Source organism: Typopeltis vanoorti, chromosome 2 (assembly GCF_054136105.1).
Source record: "Typopeltis vanoorti isolate ZY-2024b chromosome 2, IOZ_Tvanoo_1.0, whole genome shotgun sequence".
In the NCBI taxonomy this organism is placed as follows: Eukaryota; Metazoa; Arthropoda; class Arachnida; order Uropygi; family Thelyphonidae; genus Typopeltis; species Typopeltis vanoorti.
The window spans coordinates 94,078,902-94,093,571 of NC_143550.1; the positions used below are offsets into that span (position 1 = coordinate 94,078,902).

Genomic DNA, 14,670 nt, shown 5'->3' on the forward strand with positions numbered 1-14,670 from the left:
GAGTTAAATGAAAAGAGAACGTGGCTAGAGAGAGAGAGTGCTGGCTCTCGTCCTGTTATAGGAGATATCAGACGGAGGCCTCCAACACATTGTGAACTGGACTCAAACGTCTAACATCCATGTGTGCTATGATGAGCTCAAAAGAAAGATTGTCGAATCTAGAGAAATTTCTCTAGATTCTTCTCATATCAACAACAGCCTAAGTTTCAATCTCTCTGATGCACACACGTTGCCTCTGTTCAGTATTGGCGCACTCGCGACAGCACGTAGTATACGTTTGTTTGGAACTCAAGCTCGCATTTTGTTTTCAAACACGCTGTCTTTTCGTACTTGTTCTGTTATTACAATTTTAAGTCTCTGTAATTCTTTATATATTTCTTTGATTATGATACCTGAAGATGTTGATCTATTCAACAAAACTTGTTAACTAGTTATCTTTTTAAATATACCATGTCATCTTTTTATCTCTCAGTAACAGTCATTAAAGTTTTTTTGAATAATATTCCAACCGAGTAAAAATGAATTCTGAAAATATATATATATATGGATGAATGCATGAAGGTAAAACCATGCCCTAGGCAGGATTTGAACCTGTGGCTTTTTCGCTGGAGAGCAGATACACTAACCAATCGGCTGGCCAAAAGGTGGTAATTATATCAAAATATGCATTATATAAAACATGCCACTTCAAAATGTAATCTGTTAGCAGAATCAGAAGAAGCTTTTATTTTTGATCCTGGAATGCTTAAAGGTATTAACTGTATTAAAATATGCATTATGTGTGTCATTTCAAAATGTAATTTGTTAGCTGAGTCACAAGGAAAGTCAAGTAGGTTCCCATCTACTGCAGCCTGAAATCAAGCATAAAGAATTTTCTTTGGAGTGAGAAAAAAAGAAATGTAAGATAAAACATCAATTTCAACATGAGCAAGTCTAAAATGTAACTAAGTTTACTAACCATTTGTCTGTAAGGCTGAAGAGTGGAAGATTTACACTATCTTCATAAGACTTTCAAACTTTTGCATAAAATTTTGTTTAGATTGATTTAGAAAATACTTTCTTACTATATTCTTTAAATATGTGGAATATTATTATTATTATGTGACATCTCCAGGGAGTCCAAAGACTCATTCGAGGGAGGGTACTCTACAACTCTCTGCCTCCACCAACTACAACTAACTGCAACTACACCAACGCCATCTACTGCCCGAAGCCACCACCACTACTACTATTTTCAGTTGCAATCATCCATGCTGACAGTGGGATTTGAACCCGCAGCTTTTAGGCTGAGGAGTGAATACGCTAACCGCTTGGCCAACCAGGCTGGCTTATATGACATATAACTCTGGGATTAAAATAAACTGAATAACATTATCTAAACTTCTAACAGTGATATTAACTTCGGTAATGTAAATAAATCCGTACATCCAGAGATTTAATGGTTTCTTTGATTCTAGCAAAGATTAGGAATATGACCAGAGTCAGCAAATTTGGGAAATATCCTCTCTCTCTCTCTGTGTGTGTGTGCTCTGATGACTTGATATATTCATCATAAAATATGTTTGTATTAATGATTTTTTTCCCCTTAAATATATAATTCATGTATATAGCAAATTCATCATGCAGAGAAATTACTGCTATCTTAAAAGCTAGTTATTCTGCAAAGTAAATCATACTTAACAAGAAATTACATAGCTACTGGAACAAATGCTGAAACACATCCCAACTCAACATCACCAGAGTTCAAGATCAGTACTATCAACATAGGAAGCCTGAATGGCAAAGAAATGGAACTAGAATGGAAGAAGAATTGGACAAGTACCAGATGGACATAATAGGGATGGGTGAAACAAAAGCAAAAAAGACAAAAACTGGTGAAATCTTTCTAAGCAATAAATACAAAATGTTATATTCAGACAATAACAATCAGGGAAAAGGAGTAGCTACAGTATTCAACACTAAATACGAGGCTAATCTTCTTGAATGGCAAGTAATATCGAGTGATGTCGGCAAATATCAGAATGGGGAACTATACAATGAGACTTATTTGTGCCTATGGTCCCACAGAAGGTTCTACTTCTGCGGAACCTTGGAGATTCAGTGGCAAATCCTGAAGAAAACATTGATTCAGCCAGAGGCATGTGATAAGGTTATCTGCAAGGACAGAAAAATCATAACTCCATGGTGGACACAGGAAGTTAAAGAGGCAGTGATGGAAAAGAAGAAAGCATATCAAAAGTTCCTGGCAATAAGTCCGCTTGTGCTCTTAAAGAATACAGAGACAAATGTAAGAAAGCTAAACACTGTGTAAAACTAGCTAAACAAAGGTCATGAGAATAGTTTTGTAAGAACATAGAAAATAAATATCAAGAAGCTAGCAAGATATTCTTGAGGTCGTTGAAAATGCACAGAAATGGAGGAAAGAGTGCTGTAAAAGGAATTAGAGATGATAAAGGTGACATGAAAACTGAAAAAAAAGATATCCTTGATGTATGAGTAATTATTTTGAAAAATTGCTAAATGAAACAAGCAGTGACAGCACAGTGGCTAAAAAACACTCAACAGACATGCAAATCAGAAATACACATCCATACTTGAAGTGGAAAAAGGCATCAAAAACCTGAAATGTGGAAAAGCAGCCAGAGTTGATGATATTCAAGCACAAATGCTCAAGTATGGAGATATAAAAAATCTTGCAGTGGCTGCACTGTATAGTTCAGAAGTTCTGGACAGAGGGACGGATTCTAGATGATTCTGAGTAGAGCTCTTATAGTACCCATATATAAAAATGGAAATACTGAATGTGAGAATTACAGAGGTATTTTTCTACTGAGTGTTCCTGGTAAGATTTATGCGAGATTACTTGAGAAACGGTTGAGAAGGATTATGGAAGGAAAGCCTGAGTGAAGATGCCAAATAGAGGCTATCAGGATCACATTTTCACTTTATGACAAATAGTTGAGAAATCATGGAATATAACAAAGTTCTGTATTTAAAGTTTGTAGACCTGCAAAAGGCATATAACAAGGCACCAAGAGAAAAGCTATTCAAAATGCTACAGTTGTATCGTGTCAACAGGACATTATATCAAGCAATACTTAGTCTTCATCTGTAAGTCAGCAGTAAGAATTGAAGCACAGGAAGATGGTTTCATTTTAAATCTAGTGTTTGACAAGGATGTACATTATCTCCACTGTTATTCATTATCTATATAGATCACATTATGAAGGAAAGTGGTATTAAACCTGATATCAAAATTGGAGATGTTAATCTCAGCTGTTTAATTTATGTAGATGTTATACTTTTAAATAAATCCAGTAGAAGTCTGTAAAGGGAAATAAAAAGGCTTAGGCTGCAAGATTCCCTAGCTAAATTGAATAACTGTTGTAATAAATCATCATCATCAAATTTCTGACATTTACCCTCAAGGGATGTACAAGATATGATAGTACTACATGAAAAATTTACATCATTACTAACTTCCCACCTACAATTTCCTGCCAAATCAATCTGTTACCTGTCAAAGCTACAACATTATCAGATCGTTATATTTACATATCTTCTAAGGCACTTTTTACCGTATCAATCACCCTATATCTTGGTCTTCCTCTGGATCTTTTTCCTGCCAACCTGGCAGAGAACACTTGTTTGGCTAATCTTTCCTCGCCCATTCTGTTTAAGGGACCATACCACCTGAGATTAGCTCTGTTAACGCATTCCTGGATGCTGACAATGTTAAGTTCTTTCCTAACATCTATGTTTTTAATATAAATATTACCATTGATGTCATCTGTTCATGTCCCTAATCTTTCTCAATACTCTCATATCTGCTGTCTCTATTGTTTGGTCAAGTGTTTTACTTCTGACTCAGATCCATAAGTTAAAATTGGTTTGAACACTGTCTTGTATACAGTTAATTTAGTGTTTTGACTAATTTCTCTCTTATTCCATATGAATTTATTCAATTGACTTCCCACCATACCAGCTTTGCTGATTCTGTTGTTTATTTCCATATTTAATTTACCATCTTCACTAAAAATCATGCCTAAGTAGCTGAAATGTTTTACTTGTTCTATAAGTCTCCATTCACAATGCAGCTGATATTTTCAATGCTTGTGTCTATTTTCATTATCTTTGTCTTGTTATTGCTGACCTTCATACCATATCTATGACAACAGTTATTCAATTTAGTCAGGGAATCTTGCAAATTTGTAGCGGATTTATTTAGAAATATAACATCGTCCACATAAAGCAAAGAGCTGACATTAACATCTCCAATTCTGATATCATGTTTAATACCACTTTCCTTCTTAATGTGATCCATATAGATAATGTACATCCTTGTCTCACACCAGATTTAACATTAGAAAGTTATGATTTTCTAAAATTAAAACTAATTTCCAGACCTCAAGCTAAAATTATTATTTTAGCTTAAGGTCTGGAAATTAGTCCATATTTAACTTATTTCTAAGAAGAGAATCATCAAATTATAATCTATTCTCTTCTATTCTTTCTAAAGCAATAGAGAACTTCATTAACAACCAACTTCTACATTATTGGGATATACAGGGTGTTCGGGATAAATTTGACATATTTATAATTAATTATATTTTTCCGTAAGTTACATGTATTAACACACACTTCTCTTCATTTAAAAGTTTGGACCCTTCTTCATTCATATACAAGATGTCAGAAAGGATGGATAGCTGGAACCCACCTGAATCATGGAAGAGAATAACTTGTATCATGATGATTCGTGCCCGCCATCAAAATAAGGATATTACGACTGCTGCCCAATGCTCCCTGAATACAGTAAAAACAATCAGGCATGAACTAGAGACTTGCAATGGTGACTACGAGGATGTAGCAAGAAGAAAGATCCCTAGCAGACGATCTGATTGCGTTCGTACAGCAGAATTCCTCGCAAATCTGCAGGAACAGGTGTTGAAGAACCCTGGCATTGGAATTCGGGCTTTGTTCGTGGAGTTGCTAACTGTAGTCAAGCCCTGGATAACAAGGGTAGCCAATGGTAGGCCGTATGTATGGCAGCAGGATTCGGCCCCTTGCCACACCTCTGGGAAAAGTCAAAAATGGTTGTCTGAAAATTTCTACGACTTCACCAGTCCAAATGTTTGGCCTCCAAACTCCCCAGACCTTAACCCCATGGATTATTTTGTATGGGGCGCAGTTGAAAAAGACACCAATCGCACTTCCAGTAATACAAAAGCCCAGTTAATGGATAAAATTAAAACAGTTTTTGCGGCCCTTCCCAGGGAGACTGTAGCATCAGCTTGTTCGAGGTTCCGAAGCAGAATTGAAGCTGTGATCGATGCTAATGGTGGTTATTTTGAGTAAATCTTGTTGATAGTATTGTAATTAACTCTGCCTGTAATGTTTTTTTCTCAATTCATTAAATTTAATAGATACAAAGAAGATTTTCTTTTTCCTTACGAAACTGTCAAATTTATCCCGAACACCCTGTATATATGATTGCCAGTATGGATTCTACTATGGATCAGCAGGGAATCTTCTTGCTAATGTCATCCAGGCTTTAGACATATCGTCAGACAAATACATGGAAAATTTTTGAGAAACTCAAGTGGTTGTTCTTAATATCTGAGACATTTGATTGGCTTTGACACAACCTATTAAGTCAGCTGCTATCTTATGATCGTCATCTGATATCTACACTTGAATTCCAGATTTCTATCTCGAAACAGTGGTGGTGAATTGATCTTTATTCTAAAAATCTGCAATTAATTGCTGGGATACTAAAATACATAGAATCTCTTCTATATATTAATGACTCTCTCCACTTAACTGCCATGTGGCTAATGAAAATATACTGTACTCTTCTTTCTGATATGACAAACCTTAAATACACAAATCACCTAACCATCTTAAATATCCATTTCTACAAAAGTAAATGCCAAATTCCCAAACTATTCTTCAATGCCTATTATGCAATCTGATTGAAGTTAATTAACTTCAATGCTTGCAAAGCTCAAATTATCTTATTACTCAATTCTTGCATTTTCATTTTTTTACAATATTTAAATATCTCTGGGGGGGCACGTTATAAATCATAGTTAAATCAGCTTGACCATAATTTTCCAAGGTATGTATATAGGTGGGGTTCTGTTGAAACAAATGAAATTTTAAACCATTTATTGGCAACGAGTGATTTTTCAATTATCTGATCTTTAAATGACAACCTTCACTGAGGTAGTGTCTACCAACTTCTAGTACAGTGGCAGGTATCTATACCTTCAGTTATCCAACTTGGAAATTGGAAACTGAAGGATCACTATATATATCTGGGAGTACCGAACTGCAAAAATCTATAAGAAGATTTTTTTTTTAATCAACCTTTATAAAAAATATCACCCTAAATGCATTACTCACCTTGTCTAAGTAAATCTTTAAAAAACGAAGTTCATCATACAACAACCTCACATTCTTGATTGCATCATCAGATTTTTTCATTAGTTTTTGAACATTGGAAGCTTCCTGGAAATAAACAGAAGACAAGTTTTAATCATTCAAATGTTGATAATTTAGCATACTCATAGAATCCAAAGCAGATTTGATTCTCTCACCAAATGAATGATTTTACATGTTTTTCGGTTTCTTTGAAATAAGTCTCATTACTCAAAACTTACTGAGTCAAATATAGGAGTGATTTCTAAATAATCTGAATGCTTAGGAAACACTGTCCCCCCCATCATTTTATTTTTCTGTATACATTATTTATTCTCATTAACAGAAAACCATGCCGACAGATATGAAATGAGCATTTAAAAAAAAAAAATTCTACTTGTAATTTATCCAGAAATGATCAAAATATTCATTTTTCTAATAAAAGTGAGGAAAAAGATCATTTCCAAATTATTTGTCTAATTGGTATCAAATAATAATACTTATTCTTTTTTGAAACAGGGTTTTGATTAACTGCAGAAAAAAAGCTGTTATAAGAATGATTATCATAAATATACTTAATCTTAATTTCAACAAAAATGGCATGCAAGTTACATTGCTTTTCTGTAACTCGTTACAATTTTAATTTTCAATTTCGCTGAACTTCTATTAATTTCCCAGTACTGAATTATAAAGTACTGTAGCCACTACAAACTTACAAAAGTATTTTAGGGACAAGTTTAGAAGTATTTTTAAAGAGAAAAATTTTATTTACCTGCTTGATTACATTTATACATTTCAACAACACATTATATATCCAGGTCAATTATGACAGATACTCGGTGATGTGCCACACCAGTCCTTGCCGTGTGGTCCTGTTGTATGCTTTTCTGGAGTCTTCAACTCTCTGAAGATCAATCACTATAGACTATGACTGATGATCTAACTTTCCTCTTTTTCCAGGAACTTATCATCAAATTTCTGATATGTACATTCAGGGAGGTGTATAGGATAATTATGATAGTACAACATGATAAAGTTATCTGATCAAAATTTTCCTCCATCTAAATCTCGGTCTTTTTCCTGGCATTCTGACAAAGAACACTTGTTTAGCTAATCTTTCCTCTCCAAATTCTGTTTCAGTGGCCATACCACCTGAAATTAGATCTGCTAACCCATTCCTGAATGATAACAATGGTAAGTTCTTTCCTAATATCCTCATTTTTAATGTGATACAGCCATTGATGCCATCTTTTCGTTGCACACTAATCTTCCTCAGAATTCTCATACCAGAAGTCTACAAGTCTTTGATCAAGCGTTTTATTTCTAACCTAGCTCTCAGATCCATAAGTTAAAATTACATTGAATGTCATCTTGTATACAGCTAATTTAGTGTTTTGACTAATTTCTTTCTTATTCTATATACATTTATTCAGCTGATTTCTTACCATGCCATCATTATCAAATTCCTGCCATATACCGTTAAGGGGTGCACAGGATATGATAGTACTACATGAAAAAAATTACATCATTACTAACTCTTTTCTACAATTCTCCTCCAAATCAGTCTGTTACTTGTCAAGACAACATTATCAGATCTCATATTTCTATCGTCTAAGGCACTTTGTACCGTATCAATCCACCTATATCTTGGTCTTCCTCTGGCTCGTTTTGCTGCCAACCTGGCAGAGAACACTTGTTTTGCTAATCTTTCTTCGCCCATTCTGTTTAAGTGACCATACCACCTGAGATTAGCTCTGCTAATGCATTTCTGGATGCTGACAATGTCAAGTTCTTTCCTCATATATTCATTTTTCCTACTATCCTGCCCTACTGAGTGTAGGGAAATACCTCTGTAATTCTCACATTCAGCTTCATTTCCCTTTTTATATATGGTACTATGAGAGCTCTACTCCAATCACCGGGAATTCGTCCCTCTGTCCAAGCTTTCTGAACTATGCAGTGCAGCCACTGTAAGACTTTTATACCACCATACTTCAGCATTTCTGGTCGAATATCATCTACTCCTGCTGCCTTTCCACATTTCAAACCTTTGATGGCTTTTTCTACTTCAAGTAAGGATATGTATTCCTGACTGCATGCCTGGTCAGTGTTTTTTATCACTGTGCTGTCATCACTGCTTGTTTCATTTAGCAGTTTTTCAAAGTAATTACTCCATACTTCAAAGATATCTTTTTCTCCTGTTTTCATGTCACCTTTATCATCTCTAACTCCTTTTACAGCACTCTTTCCTCCATTCCTAAGCTTCTTCAACAACCTCCAGAATATTTTGCCACCTTCTTGATATTTATTTTCTATATTCTTGCCAAAGTCCTCCCATGACTTTTGTTTAGCTAGTTTTACACACTGTTTAGCTTTCTTACATTTGTCTCTGTATTCTGTGAGTAAAAGCTGACTTATTTGCCAGGAACTTTTGATATGCTTTCTTCTTTTCCTTCATTGCCTCTTTAACTTCCCGTGTACACCATGGAGTTCTAATTTTTCTATCCTTGCAGACAACTTCAGCACATGCCTCTCTAGCAAGGTTTTCTTTAAGGCTTGCCACTGAATCTCCAAGGTTTGGTTCCTGTTCTCAAACTCTTTCATTTTTTATTCAATAATCTTTGTGTATTTTAGTCTACAGTTCACATCTGAGAGCTGCTCAACTTTTATTCGCTTTAAAACTTTCTTACATGTCATTCTTTTCAATATGATATTCAATTTTATCCTGCTCAAGACTAAATAGTGATCACTTCCAATTTCAAATCCTCTGTACACTCTGGTGTCCTGCACCAGGGAGAAAACATCACTATCAACAATAACATGGTCAATGAGACTTTTCTTATTACTTGCCTCTTCTCTCCATGTGAATTTGTGCACATTTTTTATGTTGGAACATGGTGTTAGTAATAACCAGTCCATGTCCTGAGTAGAAATCCAACAGATATTTGCCATTATTATTAGCTTTGCTCTTTTCTCCAAATTTTCCCCAAAATATTTTTGTATGTCTCACAATCATTTCCTACTCTGCTATTTAGATCCCCAACAAGGACCTACTTTTCCTTTTTCATCGTGTCAGTTGCTTTTTCTAAAGCCTCAAAAAATTCCTCCACTTCTACCTTCTGTGGGACCATAGGCACAAATAAGTTTCATTGTCCAGTTCCCCATTCTCATATTTGCCCACATTACTCTACTTGAGACTGACTGCCATTCAAGAAGATTAGCCTCATATTTTGTGTTGAATACTATGGCTACTCCTTCTTTTCCTTCATTGTCATTGCCTGAATATAACATTTTGTATTTATTGCTCAGAAAGATCTCACCAGTTTTTGTCTTTTTTGTTTCAGTCACCCTTATTATGTCGATCTGGTACTTATCTAATTCCTTAGCTAGCTCCATTTCTTTGCCATTCAAGCTTCTTACGTTGATAGTACCGATCTTTAACTCTGGTGATGTTGAGTTGGGGTGTGTTTTCAGATTTGTTCCAGTAGCTGACTTTTTGCTGTTCGCCCTGGTTCCCAGACGAAAACAATGGGGGCCTTGTTTAACCGGGCAACGCCCCAGCCGGCATGAAATTTTGTCATGTTGTACCATCATTTTTTTATTTTGGTTTAACCAATAAGAATACAATTTGGTAGGCTAAATCCCAAATTGCCAGCCCATCCTTGTTCATTCAGTATCCAGGTAGATACCCAACAGGGTGCACCACGAGAAGGTGAGGATTGGAGATTAGGTCAGAAGCCCTGGTCGGTTCTCCACATTCCTTTAAAGGCTACGTAGAGGTCTCCTCTCAGTTATACAGCTTTGACCCTTAAGCACCCCCATGCTTTACTAATTCTATTGTCAATTTCCATATTTAATTTGCCATCTTCACTAAACATTGTGCCTAAAAAGCAGAAATGTTTTATTTCTTCTATAGGTTCACCATTCAGGAAACAGTTGAGGTTTTCAACGTCTCTGTCAATTTTCATTGTCTTTATCTTTTTATTGCTGATTTTCATACCAAACTTATTACAACAGTTATTCAATTTAATCAGGAAATCTTGCAGACTAGTGCTGGTATTTAGAAGTATAACATCATCTGCATGAAGTAAAATAAGATTAACATTGCCAATTTTGATATCAGATTTAATACCACTTTCCTTCATAATGTGATCCATATAGATAATGAATAACAATGGAGATAATGTGCACCAGGAACCTTTTTAAGGAACTTTACCTCCTATTACTGTTTTGAGAAGTCCTCCTTCATGCTTTCAATGTGTCCAAAGCATTTCAAATTTCTTCTGTTGATATCCTTAAGGAGCCTTCAAGTTCTGCCGATCCTTTCTAGCACCAATCCAGATTGATCAGCCAGATTACTGATCATTCTACCACCTATCCTAATTTCTGTCTTGAGCCCATCCAATGTTACACACCTAATATCTTCAGCATAGATACTAAATAAGTGAGATAGTAGGCACCCTTGCATAACTCTCTTTCCAATCTGAAGCCAATCAGTTAATCGAACCTGTTCTTACCATGGCTTCTTGCTCACTGTACAAGTTATCTGTCAACTGATAGCATGTTGAGGAAAACCCATTCTTTTCATTACTTCCCCGTTTCATATGCTGAACACAGTCCAAAGCTTTAGAGTATACATGAAACACATTATCATAGAGAGCAAGTTCTTTATACTTTTTTATGATCTGTCTAAGGCAAAGGATCTGATCTCTGGTGTACTTACCTTTCCTAAAATCTGCTTGTTTCTTAGGGCATCTCTGCCTCAACTTTGGCCTCAATCCTATTTAACAATGATCTTTAATAAAATCTTGCTTGGATGAAAGATTAAATTAATAGTTCTATAGTTCTTGTAATCCTTCATATCTTTCTTATGTAGTGGTGTGAAAATTGACTTCTTCCAGTCTCTAGGCCATTATCCTTTCTCCTATATCCTTGTAATCAATATATGAAACACTCTTATTTCTCCAACCCCTGTAGCTTTAATCAACTCTGCTGGGATTCCATTTGCACCTGGGACTTTATTGCTATTAAGCTGTTTAACTGCTCTTTCAATCTCATGCCTAAGCAGATGTGGTTCTAAATAGAAATTTTTCTGGTGAGAGGGCTCCTTCAAATTTTCTTTATCCTCTGCTGTACAGTTCCTCACAGTATTCTTTCCATCTGCTTTTGATTTAATGCTTCTGTTAGTACTGTTCCATTCCTGTCATTGATGACATTCAATTTGGGCTTAAACTTGTGCTTTAGGTCATGAACTAAATGAAATATGGTTTTATATAACTGTGCCTCCTCATCTGGAACTCTATCTCTTCACACTTACTAGTATAAAACTTTCCTTGTCCTGCAGGATTGCTGACTTCTCTATGAAATCTCTTATATTCTTCAGTCCCTGTGTCTCTTTGTTTCTCCAACCACCTTCTTTTGATTAGATCCCATGTTGAATCTGATATTCATGGGTCTCTTGGTCTTATTGAGCCGAGATACTTCTTGGCTGTATCCTGTCTTATAAATTTGACTCCTTCCAAAGCATTTCTGGTGAGTTCTCCTCACTGTTGTGGTTATAATAGATCAAAAACTTGCAGAATCAACCAGCAAGTATTAATGTTATAGTAGTCAATTTTGTATTGATTTGATGAACTATTACTATTTTCCTAATCAGAAAATAGCAACTCGTATAGGTAAATATGACCTCTCCATTGCTTCCACCTTAGTATCACCACCTCTAAGTCTGGCTCCCACTGACGAGACCTCAATAAAGTTTGAAAACCGGTCTGGGTAGTGGCCCTTCCTTAATGCATAGCATTATACACGTCTGTAAGGAGATGTGCTTTACATTATGGGAGATACTAAGACAAGTAGTGTTGAGAGCTTGGTCCACCTTTACCATGAGTTGCCTCAGTCCTGAAAATGCTTCAAGCACAAACTTTGTTTGCTTACACTTGGATAAAGGATTAAACTAAATTTATTATAGTCTAACCAAGTGGAAAAAAATTTGCAACTAATATCTGTATTAAAATTATGAGCTGTATTGTACAGAAATACATGTTTACTGATTTCAGGTAGAGCTAGCTCTGAACTTGAGTTAACAGACAATAAATTGCTCAATCTATCCCCTTCATCCATTATGAACAACAGAGAACACAAGCGAGATTACTATTTAATTTAACCAGGAGCAAGTCCAAGTAAATGGTATATCCTAACATCGAACAGATTTATATCTTATTTTTCTGCAAAATACTGCACTGGAGCAAAATTTTATTTTTGATGTTTTATTTGTTTTATTTTAAATAATGACAAAATTCTTAAAAGTTCAATATAGTTATTCCGGTTTTGTGACCACACATGTTTATTAAAGAAAACTGTTTTTAAAACTAAACCAGTACTAAAAACAACACCCGACAAGTTTCGTTAGTCATAAGACTAACATCTTCAAGGGTAAAGAGGACTAACAGTTTAAAGCACAAACTATAAGAAATTACAAAAAAACAAGTTCGCTTGTTGGTATTATGAACATCAAAAAAGTTCGTTAAAAAACCAAATAACAGATCTATATAGCCGTTAATGAGTGTTAACAGTTGTATAAAAGAATCTCAGGGCATCCAAAGGTACCAAGCCTCTTGGACCACTTACAGCAACTATGATGAATACAAAACTTAAAAAGCTCCATGCCGGCCTGATCGTTTCCCAGAATAACAAGGATCACGTTGCTTGTTTGGGTGGAGGGCAAGCTTTGAAAAATAAGTTGCATTCCCCTAAACAACACTCTCTCGAGATACGTTCACTAAACATAGAAAGACTATCTATCTAAATCCAAAGCCATCGGCAAAATAGCCAAACACAAAGCAATTGACGTCTTGGCTCTCCAGGAAACCCATGTGCCTGACACAGCCCTCAATAGACTAAAGATCCTAGGCCTAATTCTCGTGTCTTATAACTGCCATCCCAAGCAGTCACTAATGACCTCTCACAAATTGTTCAAAAACCGACCAGAATACCAGATAACCCAAACCACACCCCAAATACCCTAGATCTCTTCCTTACTAATGACCCCTCCAAATATACAGTGAATGTAGTGAGCCCCTCCCCCCCCAGGCAATTCTGACCACTGTTATAATGCCAAACTACGCTTACACGGTCACCCCCACACAAGAGTAGTTTGGCATTATAACAGTGCCAAATGGGACAGTCTCCAAGACTACTATGCTTCATTCCCACGGTTCGACTATTGTTTCCGGCCTTCCAGTCCAAACATATGCACTGAACGCATCACCAAAGTGATCCTCACTGGCATGAAAACATATATTCCCCACACTACACAGACCTGCTGTCCCCTAACTAAACCCTGGTTCTCCAAAAAATGTGCCAAGGCTGTACAAATGAAAAATCAGGCATACCACAACTGGCTCAAATCAAGAACCCCATCCTCATTCAATACCTATACTGAAGCCCGAAACAAATGCAAGAAAATTATCAATACTTCCAAAACAAAATTTGAATGGGCCAAAAGCAGGAAGCTTATAGCCTATCCAAATGGCAGCCGTGCCTTTTGGTCTCTTGCCAAGGTAATTGGCAATAACTTTTGCCCTACACTATTCCCACCATCATACCCAGATGGCTCAATAGCAACATTACCCATAGAAAAAGCTAATCACCTGACATCACACTTTGCCTCCAATGCACAGACAATGGCAAAAGCCCTCCAGTCATTCCACCTGCCCAACATACAATGCCTCCTGTATCCTTTTGCCAAAAAGACATCGCAAACCTGTCTAAATTAGACACAAAAAAGTCTCCTGGCCCTGACGGCATTCTCCCGATTATCCTGAAGGTCTGTGCATCGGAACTGACTCCTATCCTATGTCACCTGTACACACTATCTTACTCCACTGGTATATCCCAAAACCTGGAAACTGGCCTATATTCAACCCATTCCTAAAAAGGGTGACAAATCACTACCATCTAACTACCACCCTATCTCACTCACTTCAGTCCTATCTAAAGTAATGGAGAAAATCATCAACTCTCATCTCCTAATCTACCTTGAAGGTACCCGGCTATTAAGCGACCACCAGTACGGATTCCGTCAAAGCCGTTCAACAGGAGATCTACTCTCATACATCACCCATCACTGGACAAACGCCATGGAGAAATTCGGTGAATCCCAAGTAGTTGCAATCGATATCTCCAAAGCCTTTGACCGAGTCTGGCATAAAGGCTTACTAAGCAAACTCTCATCATTTGGACTGCCTCAGG

At 36.2% G+C, this 14,670-nt stretch overlaps 1 protein-coding gene across 1 annotated transcript in view; it reads right to left on the reverse strand.

Moving 5' to 3' along the window:
* The window catches only part of LOC150109261 (ankyrin repeat, SAM and basic leucine zipper domain-containing protein 1-like), a 162,119-nt gene that overhangs the window by 4,714 nt on the left and 142,735 nt on the right, over nucleotides 1-14,670 (reverse strand). Inside the window, exon 11 of the mRNA XM_090406814.1 lies at nucleotides 6,406-6,510. Within this exon, the coding sequence (XP_090262940.1) occupies nucleotides 6,406-6,510 (105 nt within the window). The remainder of the gene's footprint in view (nucleotides 1-6,405; nucleotides 6,511-14,670) is intronic.